Genomic DNA, 20,626 nt, shown 5'->3' on the forward strand with positions numbered 1-20,626 from the left:
AAGATAATTTTACATGTATGCATTGTAAAATATTAAAGGGGGGCGTTCGGTTCAATTTGTCCCTCAGGAAAATTATTTAGACATTATAAAGTTAATTGTATTTGATATAAAACACCTAAAAACTTTAACGACCTATATACGGTTGGTTTTTTATTCATTCTGGGTTGAGAGTTGTTTGTTTTCACCAGAAGTTGATTTTTGTACAGGCGCGCCAAAGGACATCTATACTTGAGATGGGGGTCCTTTGATGATGTGAATACAGTATTTAAATATTAACATTTAAGTACATTCAAGTAAATGTTAGATTCAAGGAATTATTTTCGGTTTAATTTGGCTTTAAAACTTATTTTGACATTTAAAAAATGTCATAAGAAAGTAAGAATGCAAAAAGAATCAACGAATATTTGTTATAAATTCAAATAAAACTCGAACAGCTCTCTGAAACCTATTACAGTAAATAAATTAGAATTTCAAAATAACTAACATGACTAATCTTTCACGCAGACCAACAACTTAAAGCACAGAAAATAAAATTAGGCATAAGAGCAACTTATAGAAAGGTATGTAAAAACCCAAAGAGCTCCGTGATCGGCAGTCCGACTCGACAGACCAAGCCTTTAATTTTTAAATTTTTTTTTAAGTGCGTAAAAATGACGCCAATGGTGGCCCCAGTCCTTGTTATCGAGTTATGTGAAGCGTTTTATGTGAAGAGGACAGTTTTATCAGACACTGAATCCGGAATGCCCCCAATAGCAGGGAGTTGCCTTGCATGGCTGACGCTGCAATTGGTTAGTTAGTGTGTAAAAGGGAAAGGTGTAAAGCACATTGTAAAGTGCTTTGGGAGGTCTTCATTGACTTGAAAAGCGCTAAATAAATGCAGACCATTCCAATCCATTGATTTTACAAAAAAAGAAAAGAAAAATGGCAACACAACCAACATGACTTGAACTTAAAACAAAAAGTGCATCGACATTTCAACGGACCTCTCAAATTGGAAAGTGTGGGCACTCCTGTTTTAGAGCCAGATTGATGAACCAATGTTATGGTAACAGCTAATCACTCAGCCTTTTACTTGAGTGTGCTTTCATGCGCTCTCTCAAACACAAACACACACACTTGATTGACAAATGTACGTTCTGATAAGAGCTAATTCGGCAGTCTCCTCCTGAATGTGTTAAAACAAGTTAAAAAAAATATTTACGCTCTTGATCGCTAAATCACGCACACTTTTTTTCTTCCATTGACTTATTCTAAAAATCATTTGTCTTGACAGGCAGAGATGCCACTTTTTGTTCTTCTCTAATGTTATTCTTCCCCCGGTTGCTTATCTAATCAGAAGACGCGAGGTGGGTAGGGTGTGAGACAGAAGCCAGGCGAGAGGGAGAGAGAGGCTCGGCTGCATCTGAGCCTAAATAACCCAGTTTTAAAAGCAGCCCAATGAATAAATAAAAAAGTCCTTATGAAATGAAATGCTTACCGACATCTATCAAATTCCCAAATATCGGTGCTGACATTAGGTCAACCTATAGTCTTTTCTCGTGACTGTCATTTTAGGGCTTTTGTAGTGTGTCTTTTTTTAAAGATCACCCCTTCTCTCAATTCTAAGCTACTGCGACCTCTAGTGGTGAATGATTACTCACTTTTTGTCTGCATGTCTGAAATTCTGATCTGAAATTGTAATTCTAGTCTTTGCTTACAACCCAAATCGGATTTTTAAGGCCGCCTTTGAAACCGTAAAAATAGTTTAAAACTTTCAAGTGAGTACCAAATGCTACTCACAATCAAAAAACTAAAAATAATGGTTTTTAACGTAGAAAGAAAAACAATACTCCCACTTTTGAAAAACAGCTTTACTCATGTCCATATATCGTCATAAATACAGTACTTCTTATTTTATTTTTTTTAAATAGCCAAATGATAAACTCTTGATATGTCGGCATCGTTTCACACCTGGAACAAAGACACAGTACTCATAGCTGCCACGTAGCACATTATACCTTTAGTACACTTGGGAAAACCCTAAAAAAATTAGAAAAAAAAAGTTTTTCGTACACCCATTCGCTACTTTGCTTGCTCACTGGCACGTCTCCATGGCAACCAACAGGATGCGATCGGAGGGGAATCGACCGAGTTATTCGCGGCAACTGGGAGGAGCTACAGAAGATCGGATCCTCGACACACACACACAAAGGTTTACAGGCTAAACGCACTTTTTCCGATTGGAGCGATGCAGTGTCATACTAGGAGGGCGGACCCCGGAGAAGCTCCTCCCACTGAAAAAATGACACTTACATCACACGGCAAAAGACACACGAGGTCCGATGCTAAGACAAAGAAAAGGTCAGAACAGTCACTACTCAATACAGCCGTTATATCACTTTTGCCCATATAAGTTTCCAATATATAGATTTATATACTTTATAAAAAAAACGGTATTTTATGTACAGTACAGATCATCGAGTAATACCTTGCATAACCGATAGGAGGGTAAAACGCAGCGCTCGCTCGAGATTTGAGGAAGGGGGGACGGGGACGACCACAGCTGAGCACAAAAACCACCGTGACAGGCTACTGGGAGCACTGGGTTGAACTGGGATGGAAGGGGGGCCCGGCCTCTGTATTGCACGTGTCCCAAAGCTCCAGGTGGGGGGGGGCGACTATGATGCTTCGAACCCCCGCCCGCTTCCAATTTGGCATCTCACTCTTAAAAGGCCGCCAGCACGTGTCCGTACAGGTAATGACAATGCACTGGGAAGGGGAGGAGAAAATCCCACAACAAAATTAGAAAAAACGTTTTCTTAATCTTAATACGAAATTCGTTAGAACAGGGGTGCAGTGTTTCCTATAGAATTTAGTAAGACCCTGATGGGTGGACAGCAAACAAGTCCCACCCATAAAACATGGCAAAAGAGATAGGAGTTTAATGCCCCAAAAATCTGCTTATTAGACTAAAAGTACCCTAGTGGCGGGGCAGCTGAACTGAAATAATTCATTTTTACTTCATTTTTCGCATCTGCCGATAATCCAATACCTCGGCAATACAGAAAAAAACTGAGAAAGTAAGATCATTTGATAGCCCATCCGTTTTTTCTCTCTTTAATATGTGACTAAATGTACATGTTATGTTTCATTTGATTTCATTGTTTTCATTTTATTTCCTATGTTTCCTGAGGAGATCATTTCTCCCTCATGCCATGAGGCTCTTTAACTCCACCTGGGGGAGTAAAAGCCCACATTAAACCCCAAACCCACATTTGCATATTACCTTATTTTTATTACAGTGTGTATTTTCCGTAGCACTATAGCAACACGTTATATTCTTTTATTTTATTATTTTATTTTTCAACACGAGGATACTGCTGGAAGTGTATCTATATACATATATATATATATATATATATATATATAATATATATATATATATATATATATATTCATTTCATCAAATTGAAAAGCAATGAATTGCTCATGTTTTGTAAATTCCGACTACAGGCCGCTTCTTTTTTGGGACATTTTAAACACTGGGGCTTTAAATACAATGCGGCTTATTCTCTATTTTTCGTTGCAGCACTGAGGAAAAAAGCGAGTTGCTCTTTTCCACGACCATGTGCTCTAAATACTAATCCCTGCTGTGACATCTCAACATTTATGACTCTCCTATAGGAGAAATTATTCCCTGTTTTTGCCAACATTATTCACATTCCAGGAGCAAAATGGGAGTTTGACGGTAATTTATTGAATATTTACAACATAGTCGGGTTGTTTTAACACATCTGAATTGAACAGCAGTGGAAGTTAACTTATCTTTATGTATCATCGGCATTAATGTCAGGTCCTTGGAGTTTTATCTAATCCTCGAGGAATGACAACAAACGAATGCAACTTGGTCTGGTACCAAGGACAATGACAGCGCCAAGACCACTTCCACGTCTGTGTTGCAATTTGGCACTATTCTCCACAGTGTGGGGATTGCAATGTGGTGCTGTCGTCCAGAAACATAGGGTTCAGATTTTACAACACACAGCCCACAATCATGTTTTGTTTTGGCGCAGTAGTAAATATGTGCTCATCTTTGTAATCGCTTGCTGTTTTCCTTGATAACGTGCCCTCGCACACCTGATATTTACAATAACATAAGTTGTGGGTAATCATACAATTTGATTGAACCTCCGCGAACTACTCATTCATTTAATTGGTGTTGCTGGGCGAAATGTTTTTTTTTGCTATGAAAAATATCCTAAGCGGCACCATAGTTAAAGGTACATTGTGTAATATTTTACTAGATGGCTCTGTATTTTCTAATCCAAAGGGAAACCAGTGCCAAATGAGCACAGCGTAGCAGCAAGATCTCAGACAAAAAAAAGCAGCAACCACTAGGTTCTGATTCCTCTATGTAAAAGAAATACAAATGTCTTAACTTATTAATATTTATAAAAATTAACAGTGGTACAATAGTTAGTGAATTTTTGCCATATTACTACAATCATTGTTTTGTTTTTTTACCGAATTAAGTTTTATTTTGTACTACATGGAGTTACTAAATATTATACACTGTACCTGGGCAGGCATAATGTGATCAAATAACAGTCCTATCACCATTTTTTGTTTTAATAAAAAACATATATATTTTTTAAACGTGACAATTTTGGATTATTTTAAGGGAAAATTGTACTTATTTTACACGAAAAAACATTTTAGTAAAGTTAAGAATCGATGATTTTTCACAAATTGCTATTTTACTATTTAAATAGGTTAATACTAAAAAACAAAATCTAGTAAAACCACAACTGTTTAACATAGGTCTAAATATTGTACAATCATAAAAACGATTTATAAAAATATAGTTAATTCATAAAAACAAAATATAGGTCATAATATTGTAAAGATGAGAGAAATTATTTTTTTTTTGCTTTGTGCAATATAAAGGGTTCTCGTTTTAAGTATAACTTTTGTTTTACAACATAATAAAAACTCCTCATTTTAATGTTGATTCTATATTTATATCTGCCAATGGGTTAATAATTAGTTTGAGAGAGTACATGATTGGCCAAACTGAAACAATGTAAATTATACCGTTTTTGCTTTGTTTTCATGCAAACAGCAAATAGTTCCAGCATTTTTACAGTTATTTGAATCTCACCTGTTAGCATCAGCACTCCAGTTAGTAAGCCAAAGCAAGTTAGCACGAGTATGTCCGCACCGTGGAGGGGTCCAGCCTCGGGGACGCCGGGGGCGGAGCTTGGCGCAAAAGAGGAAGTTGGCAAGAAAGAAGAGCATGCAGTTAGCAGGCAAAACATTGGCTCTACTTCGTACCTTCAGGCTGGAGCTGCTTTTTAGGCATGAGGTTGATGGAGGGCGGCATGGACATGGAAGGCATGCGGAAGCCTGCTGGTAATGTCTCCATGGAGCCCGCCATCATGCCTAACCCCACTCCTCCTTCGCGGGCACGGAATCTCTTCCGCCACGACGGCGAGCGGCGGAAGGATTTGTCGTCCCCGCCCTGCAGAGAGGAAAGAGCCAAATGAGCGTTGGTGGACAACATTGGAAACCGGTAACAGTTCTATGTGACCTCTTCCAGTCGGCGGTCGGTCCCCAAGGCCAACAGGTTGTTGAACTCCCTGTCCAGCACCTGCCGGGCCTGGGGGGAAAGAAAAGACCCTCAATACCTTGGCTTCCTCTGCCGTTCTCAAAAGATTGAGGAAACTTAATTGCCTGTAAAGGCTCAGCAAGATCATTTATGATATACAAATCTAGATTTCTTATCATCAGCCTCAATGTCAGGTCGCTGAAGTTTTATTACTTCTTCGAGGAAAGATAACAGGCAAATACGATTTGGTCTATTACCGCAGCAACCGCCAATGGCCAAAAACAAAGAAATACCTGTCTATGTTGCAATATGGCACTATTCCAGACAGGGCCTTAATTTAACGTGTGACATTCACATTTTCACGTACTCTAAATAAGCAAAACTAGCTGCCAGCGGACCAAGAAATTTGATTATGATTTCATTAACCTACATATTTTTCATCGTAAAAACGAAACCATAGATGTTTAGAAGGTCTACTCTGTGGAAGTGGCTAGGTCACCGGAATTTCTGGACGGTACCTGCGTGTTCTGCATGGGTATCTGCAGGATGAGGGCCAAGCTGCTGTAGTCGAAGGTCTCGTCTAGGGAGAGGAGGGCCCCGTGGACGCCGCTCTCCACGAGGTTTCCGCTATATTCCCTCAAACCCACCGACTGCACCCAGTGCACCACTTGCTCATTGGTCCACACCAAGACGTCTTATGGCAAAAAGAAAAGGGAAACAGGCTTTCAGATGTGGAAATTGTGTGTGAATTAATAAATAGCTACAAATATCCATCCATCTATCATCTTCACTGCTTATCGTCAGTAGGATCGCGGGGGTGCTGGAGCCCATCCCAGCGATCTTCAGGCTTCAGTGGGCAGGGGACACCCTGAACAGGTTGCCAGACAGTCACAGGGAACACAGAGACAGACAACTCACTTGTGACAATTTGGACCGGCCAATGAACCTGACATGCATGATTTTGGAATGTGGGAGGAAACTCGGAGTAAACCCACTCAAGCGCGGGGAGAACGTGCAAACTCAGCCGCCATGCCGCCCGAGCTACAAATATATGCCATACTGTATAAATAAAATGGTAATGTGCTTTATTTATACAGCCCTTTAGAACAATCGGTGATAACAGAGAAACTAAAAGTAAAAAAAACAAAATGAAAGACAATAAAAACAAAAAAGACAACAGTATCAATTAAGATATAGTCAAAGCGTCCTCGAACTACTGCTTATTAAAAGCCATGCATTTTTAGCCTGGATTTAAGAAGGCCCAGGTCAGAAACAAGACACAACTAGGCAGCTCTAGGAGGTGATTCCTGAGCCTGGGGGCAGTGACAGAATAGGCTCGTTTGCCACAGGGTTTGTATTTTTACCTGGGCATTTTCACTACAAGTTGATCCTTGGACCTCAAAACCCTTCCATGATTGTGAATAATGAAAAACTCAGATAAATAAGATGGGGCAAAACCGTTAAGAGCTTTAAAAACAAACATTAAAAGTTTAAAATCAATTCTAAAATGAACGGGTAGCCAATGAAGGGATTTAAGAATAGGAAAGCTATGCGGAGGTCTGCTGGTGTTTGTTAAGAGATGGATAGCAGCAAGTTAAAGGCGACTGATTGACGATGGGAAACACCAACATCAAGTGCATTGCTAACCTTGAGTTTATTAAGGCATGTTTACCTTTCTCTATGCCTAGACGGCTTAAAAGCAATTTAACGTTTGCTAAAAGGCGCAGCTGAAAGGATCTCATCCTGACAACATTCTTTTTATGTTTGTCAAACCTGAGGTGACTGTCAAAAGTCACTCCCATGTTTCTGATGGTTGAACTCAGCTTAGAGGACTGGGTGCCGAGGCAGGCCGTCACAGTATCCCCAAAAAACATATATTGAGTTTTGTCTTTGTTTAAATCGAGAAAATAGTGTGCCAACCACTACTTAATATCAACAATGCAATCAAAAAAAGCGCATTAATTGTTACGGTTTGGCTTTACTGACAGCTAGATTTGTATGTCGTCTGCATACCAATGAAAGGAAAAGTAGTGTCTGGCAATAATTGACCCAAGTGGTACCATATACAATTAGAATGGAATGGGGCCAAGAATAGATCCTTGTGGAACACCAAAGGAGAAAGGGGCAGTGGAAGAGGACAGGTCACCGAGTGTGACGGAGAAGGTCTTACTCTTTTTTGTTTTTTTTGTATATGTGTTTGTCTTGCTGTAGCTCACCCCTTTTGATGGATATGACCAAGGTAGATGGATAGATAGATTTAGGTAAGACGTGATTCATTTATTTTTTTATTTATATGGCATAGCTGTTTCTTACTACATTTATTTCTCCTTCTGGCCGGATCGCTCCTCCATATTCAGAGGGGTCGAAGGAACCATATCAAGAAAATAATAAGCGTGTCGGGGCATGCGCGGAGTGCCCGGCACACTCCTTTTGTCGCTTTTCGGGCGCAGCTGTCGCTTAACTTTCCGCACCGCAACAGGCGGCGCACACGCGTGTGCAAACAGGAAAAAAAAGAAAAGAAACAGTACAGCGTTTTCATTCGAGCGACAGCTGAATCAAGTTCACGTTCGCCGCTTAAGGTCTGTAGGGTCACAGTTCAAGCCGTGTGACTCATAGGGCTTTTGCGCACAATAGGCTTTTAAAGCAACACCATTTGTTTTATTTTGTATTTTAGGAGGCGTTCCGATCTGATCAAAAACAGTCAGGGAACTGAAATGTCGTAAAGCTCTCCAATTGTTTTGAAGCTAAGAGCTACTTATTTGATATCGGGATACCAGTTTGATATAGATTACTTACGTAACTGCTATTTAAGGTCAGCAAAAATATAATGCCAGAAAACATCCGTAAATTATTCATTCGGAAAGAGGGAAATTATAACTTAAGGGGCTGTAGTAAATTCATAATCCCAAAGGTGAGAACCACCAGGAAAAGTATGTGTGTGTCTGTGTGTGGAGTCAAGCTTTGGAACGGATTGCAAGATGAGATCAAACGGTGTCCAACTATTCACTTGTTCAGGTTTAGATACAAAGGAACATTCCTGGCGGAATACAGAGATGAGGAGGGTGGTGTATGAGTGGTGCGGGAGATTGGGAATAGTGCGTCTAGTTAACTTTGTGTAATTGTTGCTATTCTTATATCAAAACTGTTATTATGAATATGATTACATTTGTTGCTATATCATTGGTATATTTGGTGGGGAAGATGAAGGGGGAGGTAATATAAGCAGTTGCTTCTTACTACCCCTCTTTGAACATATTATGCAACGTTATTTTGTTGTTGAGTTATTGTTTTTGTTCTGTTTTTTATTTTGATGTCTGAATAAAGTTTTCATTCATCATTCATGCATTCATTCAACATGTTATTACTATCAGATGTGGGTAGAGTAGCCAAAGTACTGTTACTTCAGAATAATATGACCCTGGTAGAAGTAAAAATTATTTATCGAAATAATGACTTAGTAAAAGTGAAAAAGTACTTGGTGAAACTACTCAAGTACTGAATAACTGTAGCAACGTCTTACTTATCAATTGAAAAAAAAACATTCAATCACATCATCAAATCATTGGAGTCCATCCAATCAACAATAAAGTCTGTGTAATCAAACAGTTTGTTTGGGTGAACCCTCTGTGGGTTAAACATACAGTATTATTTATGTGAGGCTGCTGCTATATAAACTGCGCATAAAGTACAGTAAGAAAAAATAAAGCTCTCAAAGTTCACCTGTTGGTTGTTTGGGTCACTGGTCAAATCGAAAGAAAAAAAAAACAAAATAAATGCGCTTCAATATAAACAAACAGATGCGTATTTACCGTGGAGGGGATTTAAGTAACCGGTTCAAAGTAGCCCAATGTAGCGAAGTCAGAGTAAAGTTTTTCTTTCACAAATCTACTCAAGTAAAAGTTAAAAGTATTGTGTTTTAAAAATACTCCTAGAAGTACAACATCTCCCAAAATTTACTCAATGTAATGGAGTAAACGTAACTTGGTACTACCCACTTCTGGTTACTATGTTATTACCAGGTTGTAATTATTACAGGTTCAAATGGGCTCAGTCAACCACTAAACATCATGCCAGTTTAAATCAAATTTCTTAGAAAATTACAATGATTGATGATATATTTTCAGAACTGATCTACAGGCTACTCAGGTGGTCTTAGGGAGCGAGCTGGTTCCTTCAGGCACCACGTTTCAGATCCCTGTCTTATTATTTGTATTTCATTTAATATAATTTATTAATATTTACAGGGAGTGCAGAATTATTAGGCAAATGAGTATTTTGACCACATCATCCTCTTTATGCATGTTGTCTTACTCCAAGCTGTATAGGCTCGAAAGCCTACTACCAATTAAGCATATCAGGTGATGTGCATCTCTGTAATGAGAAGGGGTGTGGTCTAATGACATCAACACCCTATATCAGGTGTGCAGAATTATTAGGCAACTTCCTTTCCTTTGGCAAAATGGGTCAGAAGAGGGACTTGACAGGCTCTGATAAGTAAAAATAGTGAGATATCTTGCAGAGGGATGCAGCACTCTTAAAATTGCCAAGCTTCTGAAGCGTGATCATCGAACAATCAAGCGTTACATTCAAAATAGTCAACAGGGTCGAAAGAAGCGTGTAGAAAAACCAAGGCGCAAAATAACTGCCCGTGAACTGAGAAAAGTCAAGCGTACAGCTGCCAAGATGCCACTTGCCACCAGTTTTGCCATATTTCAGAGCTGCAACATCACTGGAGTGCCCAAAAGCACAAGGTGTGCAATACTCAGAGACATGGCCAAGGTAAGAAAGGCTGAAAAACGACCACCACTGAACAAGACACACAAGCTGCAACGTCAAAACTAGGCCAAGAAAAATCTCAAGACGGATTTTTCTAAGGTTTTATGGACTGATGAAATGAGAGTGAGTCTTGATGGGCCAGATGGATGGGCCCGTGGCTGGATCGGTAAAGGGCAGAGAGCTCCAGTCCGCCTCAGACGCCAGCAAGGTGGAGGTGGGGTACTGGTATGGGCTGGTATCATCAAAGATGAGCTTGTGGGGCCTTTTCGGGTTGAGGATGAACTCAAGCTCAACTCCCAGTCCTACTGCCAGTTTCTGGAAGACACCTTCTTCAAGCAGTGGTACAGGAAGAAGTCCGCATCCTTCAAGAAAAACATGATTTTCATGCAGGACAACGCTCCATCACACGCATCCAAGTACTCCACAGCGTGGCTGGCAAGAAAGGGTCTAAAAGAAGAAAAACTAATGACATGGCCTCCTTGTTCACCTGATCTGAACCCCATAGAGAACCTGTGGTCCCTCATCAAATGTGAGATTTACAAGGAGGGAAAACAGTACACCTCTCTGAACAGTGTCTGGGAGGCTGTGGTTGCTGCTGCACGCAATGTTGATCGTGAACAGATCAAAGCACTGACAGAATCCATGGATGGCAGGCTTTTGAGTGTCCTTGCAAAGAAAGGTGGCTATATTGGTCACTGATTTGTTTTTGTTTTGTTTTTGAATGTCAGAAATGTATATTTGTGAATGTTGAGCTGTTATATTGGTTTCACTGATGAAAATAAATAATTGAAATGGGTATACATTTGTTTTTTGTTAAGTTGCCTAATAATTATGCACAGTAATAGTCACCTGCACACACAGATATCCTCCTAAAATAGCTAAAACTAAAAAAGCCCCACTCCAACTTCCAAAATATTCAGCTTTGATATTAATGAGACTTTTGGGTTCATTAAGAACATGGTTATTGTTCAATAATAAAATTAATCCTCAAAAATACAACTTGCCTAATAATTCTGCACTCCCTGTAATAGAGATTTACTTTCTTTCCAGATGATGAAGCATTTATATAATGATTTAAAAAAATATATATATTTGGGGGTTATATGTAAAGTATTGATCGATCAATTAACAAAATCAAGCAAACATACTTCTAATTTTCTTGCTGCCTAATTATTATTATTATTACACTAGTTTTTATTGCATTATTGCAACGACTTACATTCTTTTTACCTTATGTTTATCTCTTAAGTCTTAATCACGTGTTTATCCTGTAGCGCCGTATCTAAACTCATTGTTTCACGACGTTGTTATCAATGGCACTAAAGACAATGATCTTAATTCTACTTATTGGAGATCTTTTTACTGAGGCTGTAAAATGTTTTGTTCATTAAAAGTTACAAGTCCAGTCACATTTAAGTCTTAGTCACAAAAACGTCTCAAAGGGCTGACAGGCCTCGATGACACCATCCTCTGATCTGAAACCGACATTCTAGGCTAGGAAAATTAAAATAAGAATCCTTGAGGAGGGGTTGCATATGAGGTTACCCCCCTTCCAGGATGACCAGGCTGCAATAGATGTTGCATTGGGAATCAAGACACAAAACGTAGTCAACATCAATAAACAGTAAAAAACATAAACCAAAAATAAAGACACATAATGAGAGCCTTGATTAAGGTAACCAATGATCTTCTACTGGCAATGGACTCCGGTGCTCTATCGCTCTTGCTGCTGCTGGACCTTAGTGCTGCCTTTTACACCGTGGACCATAATAGATACCTAGAACGTTTGGAAAAATGGATACGTCTCTCAGGAACCGTCCTCTCAGATAGGATGCACTGTGTTAAATATGGTGAAATGACATCAGAGCCCTTTAGTGTTCCCTGTGGTGTTCCGCAGGGTTCAGTACTTGGCCCCCTTCTTCTCCGCATTGACATGTTTCCTTGAGGTGAAATTATTTAGAAGTATAATATCAGTTTCTATTGCAAATTACACTCAATTATATCTTCAGATGGAGGAATCTGCCACACTAAACTGTGGAAATTTGGAGACCTGCCTCACTCACATAAAAGAGTGGATGTCACTCAACTCTGAAAAACCCCAAAAGGCTAGTTATTGGTCCAAAATAAATTCCGTGACTTGTTTTCAAAAACGGCTCTGAACATTGACAAATGTTATATTACCCAGGGTGACTCAGTCAAAAATTTAGGTGTCATATTTGACCCCGATCCATCCCTGCAAACACACGTGAAGAATATGACTAGAACAACTTTTTTCCATCTTCGAAACATTGCTAAAATTCGCCCTATGCCGTCTCAGTCGGATGCGGGGATTATAATTCATGCCTTTGTTACTGTAATGCACTACTCCAGTCTCCCGAATTCCAAAATGAAGAGCCTTCAGCTGGTACAAAATGCTGCAGCGAGGTTTTTAACTAAGACAAGAAAGTTTGATCACATGACCCCGATTTTACCTAAACTGCATTGGCTCCCTGTTATATAATCTTTGGTCTGTGCAGCCCTTTGAGACTCTTTGTGATTAAGGGGTGTACAAATAAACATGACTTGACTTGACTAGTTGAATTTTGTGTATGTTTTATTCTGAATATAGCACCAAGTTGAAAAAAACGTATGTATATATCGGATGGCAATCTCCAGTAGCAGGATTTTAGCGGGTATCCGTGAGACCAAATGGTGATCGTGCATCCCTAACTTTTACATTCAAGGGGGAGAAAAGTAAAGAGTAGAAGAAGGAACGGTATTCCAATTTTCCACTTGCATGTGCGTGGACATTTTTGGCCGTGCTTTGTGCAGCTGTCGCTACGCTTCTGTCCCATTTCGCCACTCGGCGGCACGCTAGCGGCGGCACGTGTGCAAAAAAAAAATGCAAACGTTACCTTTCATGTCATGTAGGCTGTCCTCTCTCCGGCGCTCCAAATCTTTCCTGTCATAATTGAGTCTCTTCAAACACATGATGCCGTACTGCAGACTAGCCCTTGAAAACAAATGAAGGAAAATAATCATTGCCGAAATCTGTCACCGATGTGAATCACCTGTGCCCGCTCGTTTGGCGCCAACCGCCGCGGGTTCTGATTGGCTCCTTGTCACTATTTGAACCCAGTCCTGTCAGTCCCCTTTTGTCAGTCCGTCTGCGAACCTCACAGTATACTAGGCAAGCCTTTTTTCGACCCTGACTCCCACCTGTCCCGTTTTTGCTCTTGAATGTCTCCGGCTACGACCTGTTTTGATCCTGACCACGTCTGCTCTCCCGTCCTGTCTTACCACCTTTTTTGTCCACGACTACGTCTACTCTCCCGTTCTGGCTTACGACTCGTTTCCGACCACGTCTTGCTCTCCAGTCCGGGCCACCGACCAGTTTTTCCGTCCCTGACACCGACATCGCTCGCTACGGGAAGATCCACTTCCGTGTTCGGATCACAATCAGAGTACGAGAGCGACTTGCTTCCCGCGTCCAGTTAGCATTCCTCTTTCTTTTAATAGAATTGTGAAAAACGTTACGCAATTGGTTCTACCCTGTGTGCTGGTCGTGACAGTAAACAACTATTGTCATCTGATCACGTTTATAATGTATATAATTTATTCATGTTTTGTTTTTTTGTGTATTTTTCATAAATGTCGCTCCTAGTATTTCTTTCACCCTAACCCTATCCCTATCCCTAACCCTATGTATATATATCTATATCTATATATATATATATAGATATATATATGTCTTTATCTTTAAATTACTATATTATTGCTTCTACTTGAGTAGATTTGTGAATAAGAAACAGTGCTCTTACCTTGCTACATAAGGCATCTTTGAACCCGTTACTTAAGTAAGCGCACACTTTCCTCCTTCGTTTGTTTTCTCCTGTGTCCCCTGTGTGAGAGCCAGCTTTGACTCATACAACAAAGTAGTATCGTCACTCTCCACAGTCATTTTGATAATAAGCTAATATACACACTTACAGCATGTGTAGCGTTCCTTATGAGGCTTTTAATTTTTGCGGCTCCTGACAAATTACTTTGTTTTTTTGGGGGGGAAATATGTCTCTTTCAACATTTTGGGTTGCCGACCCCTGGGCTAATTTGTTGTTCTGCCTGCAGAGCCTGTCAAAAGAAAGTACTTTAAATGTGCAACCTGAGCTTTAATTTATTTACTTGATTTATATTATAATTATTTAATTGTTTATTAGAACACTTGAATTTACCCTGATAATTTTTGTTTTTAAATTAAATGTTATTTTGTGTTGTTTGGATGCACTCTGATGATTTGTCGATATGATTTAATGGTTGTTTAAAAAAAATCAATACACAAGACATTGCTTCAGTTACTCAGTATCTCAGTATTTTTTTGGATCAAGTCCTTTTTTTTACTTATTATTATTTGGATGACTGCTTTACTTCTACTTGAGTCATATTTTTCTCAAGTAACATATGCTGTCACAGTCGTGTTCCATGGACAGACTGAGGAGACAATTTCTTCCTCATGCCATGAGGCTCTTTAACTCCACCGGGGGGAGTAAAAGCCAACATCAAACCCCATCCCTACAAATGCATATTACCCTATTTACTTTCCGTAGCACTATTTAAATACTCGATAGCAAAACGTTATATTGAGTATTTTTGTATTTTATATCTTTATTTTATTATTTTATTTTTCAACACAAGGATACTAATGGAAGTGTGAATTTCCCTATGGAGATGAATAAAGTATCTATCTATCTAGACATGTATCTAGACATCTATCTATCTAGACATTTCTCTATCTATCTATCTATCTATCTATCTATCTATCTATCTATCTATCTATCTATCTATCTATCTATCTATCTATCTATCTATCTATCTATCTATCTATCTATCTATCTATCTAGACATCTATCTAGACATCTATCTAGACATCTATCTAGACATCTATCTAGACATCTGTCTATCTCTATCTATCTATCGAGTATAACGTTTGGCTACTCTACCCTCCTCTGCATATAGGAAGTATTTACTAAACACTATTTTGTTTTGGGAGTATTATAATCTTGCGTAAGTTTCCATCCCCTGTTGTATGTCAATTTCACTTTGCGATCTCGCACCTCAGAACTGATAAATGTCGCATCCCGTGGGTCTATTGTACTATAATCCTTGAGCTTAATTCGCATGCTGCTTCGCTGGTTCCCATCATCTCAAACCTGTGGAAGCTGTCGACCATCTTGAGATGGGTCCTCAGGTCTTTCTTGGTGAGGTGGTCCAGCATACGAGCGTCCACCAGACACTCCATGAAATAAGAGCGATACTGAGGCAGGCCGAGGCTGGGCAGCCACTCGTTCCCGATCCATTCGTGATTCATGTCTCCGTACGCTAGCGTCTGCAACAGAAACACTGCCATTGATTTCCCTGCAACTCAACACTTCCGTACAGCCAATAAATCAGCACCTGTGAGGTGCGGCGAGCCGGCGACAGCTGCCGGAGGGGATTCACCCCAAAAATGTGGCTGGACAATGTGTGGTCTTTGGTTTTATTGTTTCAAGTCACGCTGATTTTCGCACACCGGTGGCACAAATGCCGTTTATCACGGTTGCACTACATTCAGATTGACAGATTTAAGATCGACATGGGGGTGGGCAAACGCCTTGAGTGGTGGGTCGCATAGGGTTAAGAAATTGACACACTTGGCCGGGCCAGGAAGAAGGAAAAATTATTCATTTTTATTTTTTTGTGTGTCTCCTGACACAGTCTCACTCCAATATCCCCTAATGCACAATGATGTCAAATGTTTCACTGTACTACCTCATAAGCAGATAATTAGTATATAATAAGAAGAAAATATTACTTAAAATAAAGAAGAACGATGTGCTTTATTTATGTTTTTTTACAGCGTAATCTTAAACCACTTTGTTAAACAAATTAAGTTATTAAATGTACTGTGCTACCTCATGAGCAGATAATTAGTATATAGAGTATATAAAAATCTACTGCTACCTAGTGATATGGATGACTATTACAGTTCCTCATCTGAAGATGGCAAAAATACTGAATAGTGGCCTGACTTTTTGGGAAAGATAAAATTGGGCAAATTTCAGCGGCACACTAAACAAGGTCTCACGGCACACTAGTTGAAAAACACCGCTATAGATGATTTCATTAATTTGGTTTCCAAATACCTCGAATTGAAGGCATTTAATATCTTATGCCCATTTTTGAGCACTAAATTGGAGAAAAAACAATGCAAAAGTGTTTTTTAGTATATACTATTTTCATGAATTATATGATAAGAAAATATTGCAAATACAGAAAAATTTAAATTTCATAAATGGTATTTGCATCATACACATGAATGCTTTTGTAAAAATTGGAGAGGGCGGAGACTTAAAGGGAAACAAAAAAGACAATAATAAGTTTGTAGTACTGATTTAAATTTTTTGCTCAGTGAGCCGGATTTAGAAAGCTTGACGGGCCACATGTGCCCCGCGGGCCGTATTTTGCTCCTCCCTGGCCTAGGTAGCGTGTGTGCAAATCCACAAAAGTATTACAAGTCGGTGTAATTTGAGTTGAAATTTGTTTGGGGGGGGGGGGTTTATTTTTGGCACAATATAATGAGCAAACAAACCAGGCCTGTTTTTTTTTTTTAAATAACCCAAAGGATAGTCATGTTATTCAATATAAATAACAATACAATTTTAAAAAATGAATTAATATATAAAATAATCATAATTAATTAATTAAAAATAAATTTTTAAAAACTTTAAAAACACAAAAAGTTGGATTAGATCATACGATAAAATTACAAAACAAAATCGTGGGTCAAATTGGAGAACAGATCCGTTATAGACCCAATATGAGTGTCCTCCCTGACCTAGTTTGCAAGTATCTCTTTTTGGGCTTGTTGCTCTTTCAGAATAAAATCCGAAATTTGCTTTTGGGGCGGCATTCGCTCAGGAGGTAGAGCGCTCATCTTGGGATCAAGATGTCACAGGTTCAATTCCCGGTTCCTCCGTGTTATAGTGTCCTTGGGCAAGACACTGAATCCCTAATGGCCCCAATAAGCAGGTAGGCGCCTTGCATGGCTGACTCCCTATTGGCTCGTGAGTGTGTGTGTGAATGGGTAAGTGTGAAGTATATTGTAAAGCGCTTTGGGAGGTCTTCATGGACTTGAAAAGCGCTATAGAAATGCAGACCATTTACCATTTTTCAACAATGTTTGTGAAGCTCACCTGTGCCCAGCTGCCCTCCTCATTGGCCTGAGTGGCAGCATGACAAAAGTCAGAAACAAGTTTAAAGATTAAACTGGCAACAAATAAGGTCCCTTTTTGACTTGCAAGAAAGAAAACATTAAATAAAGTCATGAGAAAGACTTGAAATTAATTCTAAAAAAAAGAATTCTAATAGCAAAAAAGGGTAAAAAAAAAAGAAGTAAATAAGTCCAGAATTATTCTCAAACAATTTTTTATTCTTAACATACAAAAAAGTTTTAAATAAAGACTACAAGAACAAAGATAGGATTCATTAAAATTAGGCAACAATTTTATTTTCTTTGATTAAATTTACTAATACTGTTGTCGTTTCAATTTATTGCATAGCCAACACACTGGAATACAATAATCCAGGCCAAACATTTTTATTTTCATTAATCACTGCAGATACGTTGATGACATTTAAAATACATTCATGTAGATAATTTTGCTCATTTTAAAGTCTGATTTTTCTATATTTTACTCGACATTTCTAAATATGAATCATACAATAAAAATATCTTAAATATTTTTAAATAAATTGCATAAGTCATAAAACATTTACAAAGGAAATAACTTTATAAGGATGATTATTTTATTATAAGTCTATTTTGGACATGTTTTACAGGTATACTGTCTGTAATTTTACTAAGGTGTAACTTAAAATTGTACTAAATACATTTCTTTAAATCATTAAATAATTACATATTTTTTCAAATAAATTACAAAAATACAAATATATTTCAAATGAAAGACTTAATCATTAATAATTTTACCACCTGTCTATTTCGTACACTTATACAGGCAGGTATAATTTTGCTCATTTAAAGGGTAAATTTTACCTTTTTACTAAATACATTTCTTAAAAGAAATCATGATATTAGACTATTAATTTTGTATGTATTTATTCTTAATTGACTAAAATAATAAACTTTTTATAGTGAAAAAAACATACTATATCTGTTTTAGACTTTTTTACAGGCAGTTATAATTTTCCATATTGAAAATGTAACTTAAACTTTTATTGAATACATTTCCTGAAATAAGTCATGACTGAAAAATAGTTTTAAAAGTATAAAAAAAATGTAAAATTATTAAAATGTTTAAATTGAAAAGTATATTTGAATTCTGGATGAGTATTAGAGTTATTCATTTACATACTTTTTTAATTTTACTTGAAAATATAATTTTCCCCATTTTAAAGGGCAATTAAGTCAGAAAATTAATTTGCTGAATTCTTACTGATATTGATATTGTTTTGCTCATTTTGAAGTGTAATTTTTCAAATTTTACTCTATTCATTTATTGGATCCAGGCGACAATTTTAACTTGCAAAAAAAATAAATAAAAATAAAATAAAATAAAAACTACAGACATGGCACAAATCACATGAAGCACATGTTACACGCCACAACACGCACACGCATTCCAGCACGAGCACAAAGAAGCATCAGTTACTGTATCGTGCGTTTGTGTGTTTTGGTTGGTTGCAGAGAAAGTGGGCGTGTTTGTGGGCGTGGCTTAAAGGCAATAAGGGAGCACCCAGACGGTACTGACCGCTTTAGTGGACGAGGCCAGGTTCTCCATCTCTTCGTGAGTCACCCAAACATTTCCGGAGGACTGCTCAGAAAACCAAAAACCCAACGCATTCACGCAAACACAACAAACATTTACACGCGTGAGGACACACAGCGACAAACATGGATCGTGTTTAGGGATGCTAGCAAGGCCGTGGATGTTGTTTCAGTGCCACAGCGGGAATCCCGTCGAGCATTTATTCAATACAGAGAATGCTCGCGACTTTGCGCTTAAGTTATTGCTGGTTCACTCCTTTGCAGATTTTTAATTGAATTGATTTATTCTTTGTTGTCATTGATGTTGTGTTGAGCAAGTACAGATTAAGCTAATCTTGAACAGCTTCATCAGACAAAATAGATTATTAATAACATTTCCCTGTCTACCTCATAATTAATATAGAAAGGGTAAAAAGAATAGGAAACTGCTGCCGGCTCGATGAATGTTAAGGTTTTTGGCTGACCACTGAAATAAAAGGAAATATACTAAACAATGGCATGCTTTTTTATGGAAAGATAATATCGGGATATTTCCTGCGGCACACTGGTTGAAAAACAATGGTCTAACACATAAAGCGTTATTGTGGGTAGGAAAAGGTTACGAAGTGAGCGAGCACATGTCACTATATACAGTCGTATGCAAAAGTTTGGGCACCCTTGATCATTTTCCTTTATAAATGATTGGTTGTTCAGATCAGCAATTCCAGTTAAATATATCCAATAGCAGGCAAACACAGTGACATGTGAGAAGTGAAATGAAGTTCATAGGATTTACAGTGGAATAATTGCTTAAACAAGTAGGCAGGTGCATGTATTTTGGAACCCCAACAGAAAAATTACATCAATATATAGTAGATCCTCCTTTAGCAGAAATAACAGCCTCTAAACGCTTCCTATAGCTTCCAACAAGGGTCTGGATTCTGGTTGAAGGTATTTTTGACCATTCTTCTTTCCAAAACATCTCCACTTCAGTCAGGTTTGATGGTTTCCGAGCTTTAAATCACACCACAAATTTTCAATAATATTCAGGTCTGGGGACTGAGATGGCCATTCCAGAACATTGCAATTGTTCCTCTGCATGAATGCCTTGGTAGGTTGTTGTCTTGTTGAAGTATCCAGCCCCGGCGCAACTTCAGCTTTGTGACTGATTCTAGAACATTGTTCGCAAGAATCTGTTGATACTAACTGGAATCCATGCGACCTTCAACTTGAACAAAATTGCCAGTACCTGCACTGGCCACACAGCCCCACAGCATGAAGGAATCTCCACCAAATTTTACTGTGAGTAGAAAGTGTTTGTCTTGGAATGCTGGTTCTTCTTCCACCATGCCTATCGCTCCTTGTTATGTCCACACAACTCAATTTTAGTTTCATCAGCCCACAGCACCTTATTCCAAAATGAAGCTGGCTTGTCCAAATGTGCTTTAGCATACCTCAAGTGACTCTGTTTGTGGCATGTGCGC

At 38.4% G+C, this 20,626-nt stretch overlaps 1 protein-coding gene across 7 annotated transcripts in view; it reads right to left on the reverse strand.

Moving 5' to 3' along the window:
* Positions 1–1,831: 1,831 nt before the first annotated feature.
* Positions 1,832–20,626, reverse strand: part of ppfia4 (PTPRF interacting protein alpha 4) — a 121,167-nt gene continuing 102,372 nt past the window's right edge. For 5 of the 7 annotated variants that reach the window (XM_088337775.1, XM_088337773.1, XM_088337778.1 and 2 more), the window contains 9 exons: positions 19,147–19,209; positions 17,572–17,598; positions 15,550–15,725; positions 13,258–13,355; positions 6,106–6,281; positions 5,570–5,638; positions 5,314–5,500; positions 5,141–5,238; positions 1,832–2,748 (listed from right to left, as the gene is read on the reverse strand). In XM_088337775.1, coding sequence (XP_088193901.1) covers positions 5,180–5,238; positions 5,314–5,500; positions 5,570–5,638; positions 6,106–6,281; positions 13,258–13,355; positions 15,550–15,725; positions 17,572–17,598; positions 19,147–19,209 — 855 coding nt within the window. In that variant the 3' untranslated portion in view covers positions 1,832–2,748; positions 5,141–5,179. The remainder of the gene's footprint in view (positions 2,749–5,140; positions 5,239–5,313; positions 5,501–5,569; positions 5,639–6,105; positions 6,282–13,257; positions 13,356–15,549; positions 15,726–17,571; positions 17,599–19,146; positions 19,210–20,626) is intronic. The other 2 variants (XM_088337776.1, XM_088337779.1) reach the window with 2 other exon arrangements.

Source organism: Urocampus carinirostris, chromosome 6 (genome assembly GCF_059441175.1).
Source record: "Urocampus carinirostris isolate Australia breed hairy pipefish chromosome 6, RoL_Ucar_1.0, whole genome shotgun sequence".
NCBI classification, from domain to species: Eukaryota; Metazoa; Chordata; class Actinopteri; order Syngnathiformes; family Syngnathidae; genus Urocampus; species Urocampus carinirostris.